Source organism: Staurois parvus, unplaced genomic scaffold (genome assembly GCF_062004578.1).
Source record: "Staurois parvus isolate SC_StPar_1 unplaced genomic scaffold, SC_StPar_1.0 ptg000226l, whole genome shotgun sequence".
NCBI lineage: Eukaryota > Metazoa > Chordata > Amphibia > Anura > Ranidae > Staurois > Staurois parvus.
Genome location: NW_028318022.1, coordinates 5,779,589 through 5,797,105, shown reverse-complemented (window position 1 = coordinate 5,797,105; position 17,517 = coordinate 5,779,589). Strand labels below are relative to the sequence as shown.

The window sequence follows — 17,517 nt, the reverse complement described above, 5'->3', positions numbered from 1 at the left end:
AGTCCTACAGAACAGACAGAACAATGCACAGTCCACATGTGCTTTTCTGCTTCACTGTAACAAGGAAACAGGAAATTTTATTCAGAAAAAAATATAGAATTTACTATAATTGCAGCTACAAATGTATAAACACTGCCATCTACTAGTTGATGAATATATCTCTACTAAATATTGATGTATTTGTTGCACAAAATACAGGAACACTGCATTCCAAACACTTTATTTATGCGTGAATGAGGTAGGGGGTATCTGGGTGCCTCCTTTTTGTTAAATGGGACTTCCAGATTCCAATAAACCCCCAAACGCAAATCCCCACAACTACTGTTGTGATGCACTGCTATGCATTATGCTTTAGGCTCTGTTGTACAATGCCCTTGCTTACCATTCAACAAAAACTTTCACTGCGCTACACATAAAGCAGATGCATTGCCATGTTTAGGGTTGTTAATGGTGATATAGAGGCTGGGATTAAAAATACCATTTCAGTCTTTGTAAATTACACCAAGCTGTGCAGTGAAATAACGTCCTTACAGGAGGTCTCTAACTTACAAGCAGACCTCAATGCACTGTTTAATTGGGCAACTATGTGGCAAATGAGGTTTAATGTTGATAAATGTAAGGTGTTGCACTTGGGGGCTAAGAATATGCATGCACCATACATACTAGGGGGAGTACAACTGGGGGAATCAATGGTGGAGAAGGATCTGGGAGATCTGGTAGATCACAAGCTTAATAATGGCATGCAATGCCAAGCTGCTAAAACGAGCAAAATACTTTCTTGTATTAAAAGTGGTATAGACTCCAGAGAGAGAAATATAATATTACCCCTGTACAAATCATTAGTAAGACCTCATCTGGAATATGCAGTTCAATTTTGGGCACCAATTCACAAAAAGAACATTGGGGAACTGAAGAAAGTACAGAGAAGGGCAACCAAACTGATAAGAGGTATGAAGGAACTCAGCTATGAGGAAATATTAAAGGAATTGAATGTATTCTCTCTTGAGAAGAGGAGATTAAGGGGGGATATAATAAACAAGTATAAATACATCAGTGGTTCATATAGTGAACTTGGTATAGAGTTATTCATCTTGAGGTCATCACAGAGGACAAGGGGGCACTCTTTACGTCTGGAGGAAAAGAAATGTAATCTTCAAACACGGAAAGGGTTCTTCACAATAAGAGCTGTGGAAATGTAGAATAGACTCCCTCAAGAGTTGGTTCTCGCCAGCTAGTGGATTGCTTTAAAAAAAAGCCTAGATTCTTTGTTGGATACACAGAATATAACTGATTACTAACATTTATAGGTAAAGTTGATCCAGGGAATAACTGATTGCCTCTTGGGGGATCAAGAAGGATTTTTTTTCCCCTGCAGGACCAAATTGGATCATGCTTTGCTGGGTTATTTGTTTTCTTATGGATCAATTGTGAGCGTAGGATTATAACTTTTCTTTTTATGGTTGAATTAGATGGACTTTTGTCTTGTTTCAGTCAGACTAACTATGTAACTATGTGTTGTGGTAATGCATATTATAAACTATAAACAATATATTGCTTGCCTAACTTACAGCTATCATTTATATCAAATTTGTCTTCATTATTAAAGGGAAACATTTGCTTATTATTATTTTTTTGTTGGGGGATAAGAATGCTATCTGCATTGAAAATGAAGCTGTCAGCCATTTTCAGCTTCTAAAAGTAACAGAACAGCCTAAGAGAAAACATGTAGGAGGGCATTCTGTTTAACAGGGGCAACAACAGGCATCCTGTGGTACCTTCTCTTCTAGATTACCTTTCATTTACAATGTTTTTTAAATGCTGACAGGTTCATGTAAGGCCCGGATATTGCAAACAGCAGACATTTGACTTTATTATTATTGTTACTATTCTGCTATGATATGGTGATTGGGATAAAATGTACTGTTCTAACTGTCCTTATTTCACAGAAGTGGAAATTCTGCAGCATACCAAGTTGCTTAGCAACTGACATTTGCTTGTGCATACTGCACTCTTTTGATGGGTTCTTATTATGACACTCTTGCTTAAATAATACAAACGTACCATCAGAATGTTTAAAATGAGTTGGGCAGCCAGAGTAAAGCATTGCATTTTAGAGGTCACAGCAGTAAACATCATAATCCATAATACCTATAATACCTTATGAAGTGCTTGTTACTATAATGAGCAATGTAGTTATGCATGATTTTAACAAGCTTGAATCATACATTTGGAATGTTATTTCTTTTTATTTATGTTTTTAACCACTCTTTAAAATACTAAAGTATAAATCTATTAATGTTTTATATATATATATATATATATATATATATATATGTTTTATATATATATATATATTATATATATATCGTTCAAGTCAAAGCGAGATCTTTCAGTTTATATAATAAAAGAACAAATTTCAAGGAATGGAAACTGCATTTATTTTTTGACATACTGCTCTGCTACATTTATACACTTATTCCTGGAAAGTTTCGGCATAGAAAGATTTGTCAGTAGATCTGAACCATCGCAGGACAGCCTGCTTCACTTCAACAATGATTGTGTTCACCATTCCCACAGAAAGATTTATCTCTCATGCAATTTCACGACAGGTTATGCATCAATTATCCAGGATCAGGCATCCCACGCTCTGAATGTTCACAGGAATGACTGCTGTGGGCTGGGAATCACCATGGCTGGGATCATCACTGATGGATGTACAGCCATTTTGAAATGTTTACACCATTCAAATGTCTTACTGCGTCTGAAGGAAGAAGGGTCAGCCGCACACCGGAGGATAGATGAATATAGTGTGTATTTATTGATCCATAGGACATACAAAACACTAGGACATGAATACAGGACTTGTTAACGCATTTCACACGAGATCGTGTGAAACGCCTTAAGTCCTTTATTCATGTTCTGGTGTTTTGTGTGTCCTATGGATCAATAAATATACACTATCTTCATCTATCCTCATGTGTGCGGCTGACCCTTCTTCCTGTTGCATCGTGTGTGGTGGCGAGCCAGAGCCTGCACCTGTTGTGGATTGATCTGGATTGTTTGCCTGAGCAGTATACTTTTTGTTCTTTTTATTACTGCATCTGAACATCTGATCAACATACTGTGCTTGAAGTCTTCTGTAGATATCCACGGAATTTACGCCCTGGTTCACAAGAAACTTCATCACTACACGCTGTTCCATGCACGCACTAACACTGTTGTTTGCCAACTTGATTAGCGGTCTCTGGACTGGACTGTGACATGTGTGCCACCTATCAGTAATAGGACACACTTGCCACTTACTACTGTGTAGTACCACCATACTAGCATCCCTTTTTATATCTGTAAAATTAAAAGTCCCGGTTTGACTTGAACGCCATATATATATATATATATATATATATATATATATATATATACGTACACGCACACACACACACATCAGTGGATATTTTATTGTATTTATATTGCTAATCAGCCAATCAGCCAATTTAAGTGACTTTGTATGTGGCATGGTTGTTGGTGCCAGACAGGCTGGTCTGAGTATTTCAAAAGCTAATCTACTGGGATTTTCACACACAACTATCTCTAGGATTTACAGAGAATGATCTGAAAAAGAGAAAACATCCAGTGAGTGGCAGTTGTGTGGACAAAAATGTCTTGTTGCTGTCAGAGGTCAGAGGAGAATGGGCAGACTGGTTATGAGATGATAGAAACGCAACAATAACATGTCAATATGGACCAAAATCTCTGAGAAATATTTCCAACACCTAGTTGAATATATGCCACCAAGAATTAATTAGTTCTGAAGGCAAAAGGGGGTCCAGCCTGGTACTAGCAAGGTGTACCTAATAAAGTGGCCAGTGAGGGTATATCCCAACTGTCTTGTAAAAAAAATGGCAAAGCTTGTCAAAATTGTGTTTTTCACAAGTATTCCTGGATTTGTGATAATCATTGATGTAAATGTGGTGTACAGTAGGGTGGAACATAATTTAAAAATAAATTAACAATTTATTAAATAATAAAATAATTTAACAATCTAAAAATGTGGGTTCTCTGGCATATACCTGTTCATTAGCTGATGTTCCTAAATGCCTAGGATATCAATTAACATGGGTACTTTTATAACGATTTGTGGCATATTGACAGGTGCCTCAAGATGAGTGGGGAGGGTATCCCTCTGGTAGTAAAGATGAGGAGATTCCCTGTCGAAGGATGCGAAGTGGGAGTTATATAAAAGCCATGGAGGAGGACAGTGGAGATTCTGACACAAGTCCTAAAACATCCCCTAAAAGACCTGAACCACTACTGAAATCTATTGTGCAAAGATCACACGGAGAAGTACAAAAGTAAGTCACTTTGAGTTAACATTATTGTCTTTTATTGTGGATGATACTATTGCTTTATCATTTTTTTTATCTTTTGTGAAAATTTAGCTACAGCTATATCTGCAAAAAAAAAATAATAGCTTGGCACAGTAAAGGGTATTCCAAACCTCAACTTAAATTAATATATTATATTATTATACAGGATTTATATAGCACCAAAAGTTTGCACAGCACTCAACGTGAACATTCATTGTTAAATGCATTACCTGCTTGCTTGTTGGGCTTGAAAGCTTAGCGATCCCTTGGTTGGACTAAAAGGGCTGCCAGCTTTGACCATGAGCAAGTCAGCTGCAACCTATGTTGACTATCCACTCTTCCTGTCCTGGGAAATTAGCTGCATTAGTATTAGGATCTTCATTTGAAATTAAAGGGGAAAATCCTTAAAAAAACACATCAAAGGACTGGTAAATTGCAATATAATACATTTTTTATTACTGGTTTAGATACATTTTAAGCAGTAGGCTCTAGTTGATAATATTTGCATTTATATATTTAATACAGTAACAAAATATGCAAGAGCAAGCATTTACAAATGTGAAAGTTGTAACCGAATTTACTTATAGGTAAACACTCCATAAATAGCTCAAAATAGTTGATTCCTGAAATTATGCTATACATTCACTTTAACACCTCGACATACTGTATACTATTTAATACTGTTCATTATCAAGAGAACCACAAAAAAACACATTTCAAAGTTGAAGAAAAAAAGTAATTCAGGTAGATGTTCTGATCCTAGAAGAAAGTAATTGGAAACTGTTAAGTCTAATTAAGGAAAGTAGACTGATATTAAGTAGAGCTCTGTAATACAAAGGTTACTAATGTGTAGAGAATGGCTTTTTATTAAATCATCCTCACTAGAAAATGGAAGGGAAGGCATTAAAATCATGTGACTCAAATTTAATTGGAAGCAAATGCTGTTTATCATCAGTAAATAATTCAGCCTTACAATGCATTAAATGAATTAACGTTGCAACTGCATTTGGAAAACACAGAGGGCCAAAAGGAAATGTGATTCAATTAGATGGCAAACAAAAAAGCACACTGACAAAGAGTTTCTTCGGGGAGCTGACTATCTATAGATTATTTCATTACATACCTGTGGTTGTTTTTGTCTTTCTCTAAGCTGACACTCATCTAGAAAGTTCTTTCCTTGGTTTGAATGACACTTTGAGCACAAACTGAACTGGCTCCAAGTGCTGTATATCTTGACTTTTATGTAAAGACATTGCCAGCAAGGTATATCTTGACTTTTATGGCAAACAGCCACTTGGCTTACAACTGTTCGATCCAGCCTGACAACCCTTAAAACGTTTTTGATAATAAAATGCCAGTGGTACAAGTGTTTATCCCTTGGCTATAATTCTTGCTGCTGGTTCTTACTGGTGGTCACTTTTCTGGCTGTAATCACAAGTGCATTCTAACTAGAATTATTGCTGTTTTCTGACTGTGCTTGTGCTGATCCATGATTAATGCGGTGGTCAGTTCATAAATGTAGTGGATGTCATTCCCTGGATCTTGTACTGGTCATTACCCCCAGAGTATAGCAGTGGTCAGTCCTGGAATCTGTTTTGTCCACTCCCTAGGTCTAGTCATGCTCACTAATTGGGGTTTATTTACTAAAGCTGGAAAGTGCAAAATCAAGCTTGCTGCTGCATAGAAACCAATCAGCTTATTCAATTAAGCTTTGGCAATAAAACCTGGAAGCTGATTGGTTTCTATGCAGAAGTGAGTCTGATTTTGCAATCTTCAACTTTATTAAATAAACCCCATTGTGTGTTGTGCTGTTGCCTCATTGGGGGAGATATACTAAAACTGGTGCACTCAGAATCTGGTGCAGCTGTGCATGGTAGCCAATCAACTTCTAACTTCAGCTTGTTCAATTAAACTTTGACAATTAAACCTGGAAGCTAATTGGTTTCTGTACAGAGCTGCACCAGATTTTGCATGCTCCTTCCTGTCTTAGTAAATCTCCCCCATTATGTCTAGTGGTGGTCATTCCACTTTGTCTAATTGTGGTTACTACCTAGTGGTCACTTACTTTTCTGCTTATTCTCATGTTACTTCTCTCAGTATTCTGCTTTATATTTTCATTCAAGGTTGTTGTAAACTGGCTAGGAAGTAACACTTCCAGCCTGTAATCTGATTATGGATTAGATACACGGAAACATAGAAGAGTGGTAGCAGAAAAAAAGAGCAAGTGGTCCATCAAGTCTACCCTATTTTTGTGTATTTATATATGTTTTGATGGGTTTTTTTTTCTTTTTAACTTTTTTTTGCCTGAGTATAGATTTATGTTTGGCTTAATCATGTTTGAATCCACTTACGTTCAGCACATTCAGAGTTCAGCATGAACTGCAGCAATACTGCAGCATTGGAGAAAGTAGGCAGGTGCAGTAATATATAAAAATATTTTTCTATTTGTTCATCTAAAATTTTGTGCATGGATTAATTTTATTTTAATAAACATTTGGGTTACTTATTTGACTACTTAAAGGTAAATGCTACCCATCTATTATAATTCACTGCTGTATGGAATCTACATTAAAAACAAATAAGGCTGCCTGGTTTGTTTAGTGGTGGAAACTTGTAACCAGGGCTGTATTTAGTCATCACTTGTATTTGTGGGATTAGAAATACCTATCTCTCTTTGTTTGCCACTATGGAGGGAATGGGCTGGAATTAAGAAATATGGGCATAGCACAGTGACAAGAACTTCCTGTAAGATTTCTGCCTTTACTGTAGAAACAATTGAGTACTGACGTGATACTTTTTTTATTTGCACTAACATACAATTTTGAGGACAAGCTTTCGGGGTATGTCCCCTTCTTCAAGGTCCAAGCAGTACTATTATTACAACGTTGTAGCAGAATGTTAGAAGAGATGTGTGACATTCTGCTAAAACTTTGTAACAGTACTGCTTGGACCTTGAAGAAGGGGACATACCCCGAAAGCTTGTCCTCAAAATTGTATGTTAGTGCAAATACAAAAAAAATAACGTCAGTACTCAATTGTTTCTGTCGCAAGTGCACTAATACGGCTACAATCACCTCAAGCAAAATTGCCTTTACTGTGTTATTCAATGCAGATGTAACTGTCCTGTGGAATACATCAGTGGCCATTTGCATTAGTCAGCAGCAGGTATCTCTTCAATGCTCTGGACTTTGAGTTTTGCTCTACTAGTTTCTGGCTGCCAAGAGGCTGTTAACTCTTTACTGCAAGTCATCCAGATGCCTAGTGTTTCTGTGCTGATGCTTTGACTTTTTACCCCCTGCCTTGTCTGGAAAGTACACTATCTGGCTTTATATTTTATTATTGGTCCTTGCCTATTCCTGTATAGTTTTGACTTGCATTTGTACTTCATTCTGTCTTGTATTGTGCTCTCTCTTTCTTTTGCATAATGCTATACCCCTGCTGGACCAGGGTTCTAGTAAGCAAGGGATCTTTACTCACTGACTACCTGACTTTGACTGAGTTGTAACATGGATCAGCGGGATTACCTTTACATGCCAAACATTCACTTGTCAGGATGCAGGCAGGAAGAAGCAGCTAACAGCTGACATCAGACGTTTTTGTTATTGATTTTTAGTTGAACAGCTCATCATGAGTTTGTCTTGTTGTCTGGAAGTCTTAATCCACTAATATGTTGGATTGTGGGAGGCAATCAGAGCCCCCAGAGGATACTCATGGAAAAAGAATATACAAAGTTCTCCTTGAGTGGCACTGGTGATTTATAGGTATGACTAAAATTTCAACAAAAATCTCTAGATTACATTGAAGTTTCACCATTTTGGTGAAAGTCATTTGAGCCATTGTACAAATTAAAGCAAAATTAAGTTTTTTTTGTTTTTGCATTTTGTTGGTGGTTGCATTGAGCTTTTAATAGCTTGTGTGCACTAGCCTATTTCAACTATCCTGGACTTGCTCTTGTGCAAAATAATCTCTTCTAAGCATCATTATTTTATAGTTTTGATTGCACAGAAAGGAAAAACAAAAAGCAGAAGAAAAAGTAAAATAAAATTTGGTCAGCAGGACACAAAAAGGATAAAAAAACACAAATACAAACAAAATTACATGAAAAAACTTTGGGTCCCCCTAAACTCTGCACAGCCAGGCAACACGCATTGTCAACTCTTGCATCCACAGTCAGCAAACAGTCCATGAGCTTGGTTTGTGTTGTTTTATTAGGCGTTAACAACTTGGATAGGGTATATGGGGGTCCCATTGGAACTGAAACAATTTTGGAGGACAACCTCTTATGTACAAAAGACAAAAATCCAGCAAAAAGCACAGATAAATAAATCCTGGACTCCACTCCTTTAAGAGCGGCTCTTGTCTTTTGAAGAATCAGCACACAGTCTTAACCAGGAGCACTTGGTCCCCTTAAATGAACCTCCTCAGACCCCAGATGAAAATCTCCCCATCCACCTGGCTGTCATGAGAGTATTCCAGGGCAAGGGATTCTGAGATACACAAAGAATGCAGTCCCAGGGAGAACTAGTTGGGTATTACACCTGACACCACCCTCTCCCTTGTAGGCCCAGGGGGTGTACTCACACTGTCCTGTTCCTGTAGCTGTAAAGGTGAAGCTGCTTTCAAGCCTTACACTGATAGGCTGTCTTTCTCTGTTAGACTGTAAAGCAGTGGAAGTCCCTCTTTCCAGCTGTCAGCCTGTAGGTAGACCCCCCTCCTCTGGGGTCCCCTCCCAGGCTTCACATCTTCAGCACTTCCTCATTCCATCTTCCACCTGACTCCCCTGCTGACCAAGCTCATATTTAAGGGCTGACCTAGCCAGCATGCCAAGCCTCCTGCCTGGGGATTGGCCATATTCCCCTAAGTATGCAGATCAGGCTTTCCTCACCCCTGCCTACTGGCTTCTAGAAACTTCTCCAGAGCAGGGGGAGGTATCAGAGAACTGACATGCAGAGCCCTCCAGCATTAACCTAAAGTAACCTTGTTGAATCAGTCCCAGGCTGACTCATATCCATGCTTCTAGCAAACCTCTTACGATTAAAAAAAAACTATCAATGATGGAAGGCATTACGGTAAAATTGGCAACTTTGCAGCAACATCAATCATGCCAAAATTGCTCTACTCCTCCCTTTTGAACCCATACTACAGCACTACAAAGCTTTAGATCGAGTTGCAAAGCCACTGGGTTTTCTGGTAAATATAAAGTCACAGCAGTGTTGCAGCTTCAGCTCTTCTGCACAGCTATACAAAGGAAAATATCTTTTACCATGGTATAGCTACATATAACCTAGGACTAACCCTCAAGGAGCGTGCAATCTAAGGTCCCTAACCTATATTCATACATACACATACTAGGGTCAATTTAGACAGGAGCCAATTAACCTATCAGCATGTCTTTGGAGTGTGAGAGGAAACTGGAATACCTGGAGGAAACCCACGCAGGTAGAGAGAGAACATGCAAACTTCAGACAGGTGGTGCTGTGGTTGGGATTCTAGCCAATGACACTAGTACTGCTAGGCAGAAGTGCTAAGCATTTAGCCACTGAGCTGCCCATGTGAATAAGAGCAGTGTGAACAGCAAGCTTTTATGAAACTTTCAGCAAACTTTTGGAAACTTATGGCATGCTTCGAGCAGCTTTCTCTTTAAATTGCTCTTCAGTTCCTGTTTGGAAATGTTATACACAGATCTTTACCTCTTCACGCCGAGCATACGCAAATATGCGGCCTCTTGGCAGCTAGGCCTTGACGGCAAGTGGCCACATATTTGCCCTGCACTTTGAGCCCTGCAAAAGGTCTGCAAATTCTTTGTGAAAGCTTGCTGTTCACACTGCTTTTATACAAGCCAAAGCCCATGTGAAATGGGCCTTATTCTACTTTTTTTCTGATATAGGGGCTAACCTACAAGCTTGCTAGTTACAGTTTTAAAACAATTTTTGGGTTCAGTTTTTGCTGATGGCTACTTTGATTTTTTTTATAGAAAAATGAGTAATGAAAAATCTCTACAGTGTGGACACAGACTACAATATTTTGATTAAACTGAGATGGATTAAAATCTTCTCTGATGTCATTATTACTGTGTCTTCCTGTCCAAGTGGAAAGAGATTTATAATGATAAATTTGGCTTCAACTGAGTTTAAAATAATGGATTATGCCAAGTTTAGTATAAACTCTCTTGACATTTTAAAAAAGTGCACTATGTCATTATGCATTGACAAAATCTATCTACGAAATTATTTTTCATCTTTTTGTCAAAACATGACAAAAATGTGTTGAAAAAAAATCACTGGGGAAGCTTTGCAAAAAGGAAAGACTGTCACAATTGGTGTTTCCTGTAAAAAATACAATTTGGAAGGTTTACATATATATGGTATATATATATATATGTAATACTATATATAACAAGCGAAAGAAAAATAATTCCTGGGGAAAGGGTTCCTCAGAATAGAGCGGTTCACGCTGTAGCAATAATTGTGCCTTTGTTTAATCAAAAAGATGCTTTATTGGGTACAAAACTTGATCTCTTACAAAATATGATCTATATATCATAAATTAACCTTCCAGTTTGAAAGGAAATTACCAGATCTAAAAGAACGCATAAAAATGTGTATGTATGACAGACAGACAAACAGACAGACAGACAAACAAACAACATATATAATGACTAAAATCGCCTACACGCCAGGTATCAATAACACACAGAGTTACACCACGGCAATACAGCCTTTAATATTATTATACTGGTAATGTCAAGGTAATAACCCTGGTGTTAAATCCCTTGGAAGCTTGAGCTTAGATTTGGCCAATTACTCTGAGATATGGGATATATGGATACGTTTACTATTTGGCCATATTGCCCTAATAAAATTAGTGCAGTTACAAAATTCCCAGATGCAATAATGCCAATTAATTGGGAATATAAAGTATCAGCTGTTCCATAAATACTGTAAGTAGATCACTAATGGTAACAAAACCATCCCAATGGACTTTAGCGCTGGAAGATACAACCCTTGGCAAAATGTATGGAATCACCAATCTTGGAAAATGTTCATTCAATTGTTTAATTGTGTAGAAAAAAAACTAATCACAGACATGCCTTAAAGCTATTTTCATTTAGTATTCCAACCTTCTGGCTTTAAGAAACACTTAAAAAGTAAAAAAGAAAGAAAACCGTAGTCAGTTGCAACTGATTTTGCAGATCAAGTAAAGGAAAAAAATATGGTATCACTCAATTCTGAGGAAAATATTATGGAATCATGAAAAAAACACTACAGTACACCACTAGTATACTTTGTTGCACCACCTCTGGCTTTTATAACAGCTTGAATTCTCTGAGGCATGGATTTATTCATCATATCACGACTCGATTGCTGCAACTCCCTCCTCACTGGCCTGCCTCGCCACAGGCTATCCCCGCTTCAGTCGATCCTAAATACGGCAGCCAGACTCATCCACCTTACCAACCGCTCCGTTTCCACAGCCCCCTCTGCCAATCCCTCCACAGGCTTCTGATTGCCCAATAGATCAAATTCAAAATCCTAACACTGACGTACAAAGCTGTCCATCATACTGCCCCAAACTACATCACCGACCTAATACCCAAATACCACCCAAAACGCACTCTCTGCTCCTCACAAGACCTCCTTCTCTCTAGTTCCCTGGTCTCCTCCGCCCATGCCCGCCTCCAGGACTTCTCCAGGGTGTCGCCCATCCTCTGGAACTCCCTACCCCAATCCATTAGACTATCACCTACTCTCCTTTAGGTGCACCCTGAAAACCCACCTCTTCAGGGAAGCCTACCCCACCCCCTGCTAATTGCCGACCTCCTCCACTCTTCCTACCACTCCATCCCCCACAGCTTTTCCTCCTGTACCACTATCCCCCCCCTCCTAGATTGTAAGTTCCGAGGAGCATCGTGTATCGCATTGCATTGTTATTGTACTGTCGCATGTATTGTCTCCCATTGTAATGTACAGCGCTGAGCGAACTGTTGGCGCTCTATAAATACTGTATAATAATAACAATAATTTAACTATCGACAAACAGTATTCTTCATCATTCCAGCTCCAACTTTCTCTTATTGCAGTTGCTAGATCAGCTTTGCAGGTTGGAGCCTTGTCATGGACCATTTTCTTTCATTTCCACAATAGATTTCCAATTGGTTTGAGGTCCGGACTATTTGCAGGTCATCCCATTGACATTGGATGTCTTTCTTGAAGGAAAATTTTCACTGCTTTTGCCCTTTAGCAAGATGCATTATCAAAATAATGTCATCATCACCAAACATCATTTCAACTGATGGAATAAGGAAAGTGTCCACAATCTCAATATAAACTTAATTACTAATTAGATTTAATGACTGTCATTTCCCCCATACCTTTACCTGAAATGCAACCCCATATCATCAATGATTGTGGAAATTTGCATGTTTTCTTCAGGATTTTTTATACATTCCATTTTAACGGCACCAAACAAAAGTTCCAGCATCATCACCCTGCCCAATGCAGATTCTTGATTCATCACTGAATATCACTTTCATCCAGTCATCCATAGTCCATGATGTCTTTTCTTTAGCCCACTGTAAGCTTGTTTTTTTTCTGTTTAGGTGATAAGGATGGTTTTCATTTGGCTTTTCTGTATGTAAATCCCATTTCCTTTAGGCGATGTCTTACAGTTCGGTCACAGACATTGACTCCAGTTTCTGCCCATTTCTTCCTCATTTGTTTTGTTGTGCATTTTCTGTTTTCAAGGCATATTGCTTTAAGCTTTCTATCTTGACACTTTGGTGTCTTCCTTGGCCTACCAGTACGCTTTCCTTTTACAACCTTCCCATTTGATTTGTACTTGGTCTAGATTTTAGACACAGCTGATTGGGGACAACCAACATCTTTTGCAACATTCCGTGATGATTTACCTTCTTGGAGATGTTTTATAATCCTCTCCTTTGTTTCAACTGACATCTCTCATTTGGAGCCATGATTCATGTCAATCAGCTTGGTGCAACAGCTCACCAAGGTGTACAAGCACTCTTTTTTTAACTGCAGACTAATTAGCAGATGTAATCTGTTGCTGATGTTTGTTTTAGAACTGAAAAGTACATAGTGATTCCATAATATTTTCCTCAGAATTGAGTGATTTCATATTTTTTTTTCTCTGCTTAATCTGCCAAACAGTTACAATTGACTACAGTTTTCTTTTTTTTTTTTTTTAAGTGTTTCTTAAAGCCAGAAGGTTGGAATGTTGAATGAAAATAGATCTAGAGGCATGCCTCTCGATTGTTTTTTTTCTTCACAATTAAACAATTAAATGAAAATTTTCAGAGATTGGTGATTCCATACGTTTTGCAGGGGTTGTAGTGGCAACAATAGAGCACAGTGAGGTGAATCAGGTCAATTGTTGCCTTTAAAAACTGCTGATCTACTGGCATTTTCACATACAACCATTTCTCGGGAAATTGAGACTCGTCAGACCAGGCAATGTTTTTCAATCTTCTATTGTCCAATTTTGGTGAGCCTGTGCAATTTATAGCCTCTGTTTCCTGTTCTTGGCTGACAAGAGTAGCACTCGGTGAGGTCTTCTGTTGATGTAGACTACCTGATTTAAGGTTTGATGTGTTGTGCATTCGGAGATGGTATTCTGCATACCTTGGTTGCAATGAGTGGTTATTTCTCCTAGATTGTAGGCTCCAAAGAGCAGGGCCCTCCTAACCCTCTTGTATTGAACTGTATTATTGCTGTATTGTCTCCTGTTATATTGTAAAACGCTGAGCAAACTGTTGGCGCTATATAAATCCTGTGTAATAATAATAAAAATAATTTGAGTTACTGTTGCCTTTCTATCATCTCAAACCAGTCTGCCCATTTTCATCTGACCTCTGAAATCAACAAGGCATTTTTTCCACACAACTGCCGCTCACTCGATATTTTCTCTTTTTCTGACCATTCTCTGTAAACCCTAGAGATGGTTCCGCGTGAAAATACCAGTAGATCAGCAGTTGTTGAAGTATTCAGAGCAGTCTTGGACCAACAACCATGCTATGTGATTGGCTGATTAGCAATTTGTGTTACCAAGCAATTGAACAGGTGTACCTAATAATGTGGCTGGTGAGTGTATGTTGTTTCTTTGTCTGTCATATATTATTATTATTATTATTATACAGGATTTATATAGCGTCAACAGTTTGCTCAGCACTTTACAATATAACGGGAGACAATACAGCAACAATACAGTTCAATACAAGAGGGTTAGGAGGGCCTGATCCTTTGAGCTTACCATCTAAGAATATATGCACCTTTTTGTGCGTTCTTTTAGATCTGGTGATTTCCTTTCAAGCTGGAAGGTTAATTTATGATATGTAGATTATATTTTGTAAGAAATCACTTTTTTTACCCAATAAAGCACGTTTTTGATTACAACCAGCCACAATTATTACTATAGTCTGAACCACTTTATTCTGGAGAACACTTTCCCCAGGAATCATTTTTCTTCAGAAACATTGTTAGGCCTATTGCAATCCTAAACACCTTTTACATTTACTCCAATAGATTTCGCTAAACAGATAGTATTTTCTGGAAGTCTTTAAATTTTTGCCTAAGCTTCAGGAAATGAAAGATCTTGGTTTTGCCACTACCTAAGCACTAATGTAAATTTTCTTTCCTGAAAAATCCATATAGTCTTCACTGAGGTGAGACTTATGTCCTGTAAGTGCAATGATGCAAACTGCTGCATAAGTAACATTATTTCACTGCAACCTAGGAACACCTGCAAACAGTTTCTTAATGTCACATTTATTCATCAAACTGATCATTTACATATATTATCTTGTCAACATTTTTTTGGTTCTTTAACACTGGCACACACGGGAAATCTTAAAGAGCTCACTTTTCAGCCTGGTGAAAAGGGTTGATAAGCTTTGCATAAATAACAGTTTGAATGAACTTCAGTAAAATGAAGGCTGCGTGGATATTTTTAACATTTGCTGTATGTTAGCATCTATTTCATGCAACATAGCAAAATCCTAAAGCCGAACTTAAGGAAGCTATAAAAACAATACCTTTCATTCCAGCTCTGTTTGTGTTACAAAAACATATCATTTTTGAAGCAACACAATTGCAAATTAAATAAATAAAATTTCTCCTTTAAAAGAAGATACTTAGGCTACGTTCACACTAGCTTTGTTAGCAGGCATTAGACAGGCGTTTGGGAAGCGCTTTTAACGCTCCTCAAACATCTATAAAAATTCTGCACATGGCAGCACACTGTTCACACCGAAGTGTTAGTGTCATGTCGCAGGAAAATTGATGCCTCATGTCCAGTCAGGAGGCATTGAAGCCTCCCATTCAAGTCTATGATGACGCTCCTAAAACGCCTGGGAGGCATTTGCGAGGCGGTTGCAAGGCATTTGCAGAGTGTTAATACCATCAAACGTCATTATAGGCATTTGTGGTGCAGTTTTAATGCTTGGCAAATGCCTATCAAATGCCTCAAAACACACATAGGGCATTTGAGGAGCTTTTGAAAAGTGTTAGAAATTAGTCAAGTGTGAACAAGCCCTAAAAGTGATTGTAAAGCTTTGTTTTTTGTATTTTAAATTAAAATAACAAACATATCATACTTACCTACTCTGTGCTAAAGTTTTGCACAGAACAGCCCTGATCTTTCTCTTCTTGGGTCTTCTGCCAGCACTCTGGGCATAAGCACCCCCCCGCTGCTTTCTTGGGGGGCACTTGTGTGTGCTCGCTCCCGAGCTCTGCTCTGTGCATCCATAAGACACACAGAACAGGGCTGGGCTCTGTCCCCTGCCCCTTGTCACTGGCTCTGATTGACAGCAGCGGGAGCCAATAGCTCCCTCTGCTATATCTGAGTCAGTGAGGAGTGGGAGAGCTGAGAGAGCATGGGAGATCAGGCCCTTTGAGAGACTGCTTCTAATCTCAGCTTGTTACCTGTATGAAAGACACCTGGTAGTCAGAAATCCTGCTGATTGATAGGGGATCAAATACTTCTTTCCCTCATGAACATGCAAATCAGTGCATAGTTTGTTAGACATGCATTTCTTTTGAATTTTTTGTTGCTATTCTGTCTCTCAGTGTTTCAATACACCTAGGTTAGATTTTTAGACTGATCATTTCTTTGTGAGTGGGCAAACATTCAAAATCAGCAGTGGATCAAATACTTATTTCCTTCACTGTATGTGTATGTTGTTTGTTGTTTGTACCCATAGTACAGCCCAGAAACAATAGTGCACTTTTTGTTTTTGTTGTTTTTTTTTTTACCTAAAACACACTGAGATTGACACTAACTGATACTGATACCATTTTTTTTTATAAATCCTGACCTTTGACCCTGAACTTTTGACCTTGACCCTGACCTTGACCCAAACACTAACCCTGGCACTGAACTAGATCAAACCTTGATCTAGGTATTTTTTCTTTATTTTTTATTTTATTTTTTAATATTTATTTATCTTTTTTTTTTTTTTTTTTTTTATTTAACAAACATTTTTTTTTCCCTATGCCAGGAGTTAGAGAGATGCAATGTATCTCTCTTCTCCATTCATAGAGAGAAAAAAAACAAGGGGGCCGGGCTGCACAGTGACTGATCACTGTGATAGCCAATCATAGGCTATCACAGTGAGCATGTGACACAGAATCGGGAGTCCAGGATCCCGATCGTTAGAATGGGACTCGGGCTGTCAGTGACACTGCGGTCTTTGTGCTGGGAGCATGCAGTGCGGCGCGCTCCAAGCACAAAGATAGGTACGCAAATATGCGGCCCAGTGGAAAAAAGCCCAGTTCTGTGAGGTCGCATATTTGTGTGACGTCGGCGTCAAGGGGTTAAAATCCAGTAACTCACTCTCTCATCCTAATTTGCAAATATTCAATTGCTCTATTTTTCGGCACTGTGCCGATAATGTAGAGTCCAATCTGCTGATAGCCTAGGGATTTACTGCTGCTCAGGGGCTCTGGGCTTCTGCAAAGTGTCAGCATTCAGCAAGAAGAAACAGAAGCAATGCTGGCAATTTACAGAACACACTAAATTTGGTAGCATAATTATTAATATGGAAAGTATGTACTTTGTTAAAGAATATTATTTTTTTATCAAGTTATTAAGGGTAAAGTTCAGCTTTAAGGCAACACACATTAACATGCATGCATTAAAA

The 17,517-nt window shown here is 38.3% G+C and overlaps 1 protein-coding gene across 5 annotated transcripts in view; it reads left to right on the top strand.

Moving 5' to 3' along the window:
• DLGAP2 (DLG associated protein 2) overlaps positions 1-17,517 on the top strand; it is a 1,035,006-nt gene that overhangs the window by 865,927 nt on the left and 151,562 nt on the right. For all 5 annotated transcript variants that reach the window (XM_089679530.1, XM_089679529.1, XM_089679532.1 and 2 more), the window contains one exon: positions 4,150-4,349. In XM_089679530.1, the coding sequence (XP_089535656.1) occupies positions 4,150-4,349 (200 nt within the window). The remainder of the gene's footprint in view (positions 1-4,149; positions 4,350-17,517) is intronic.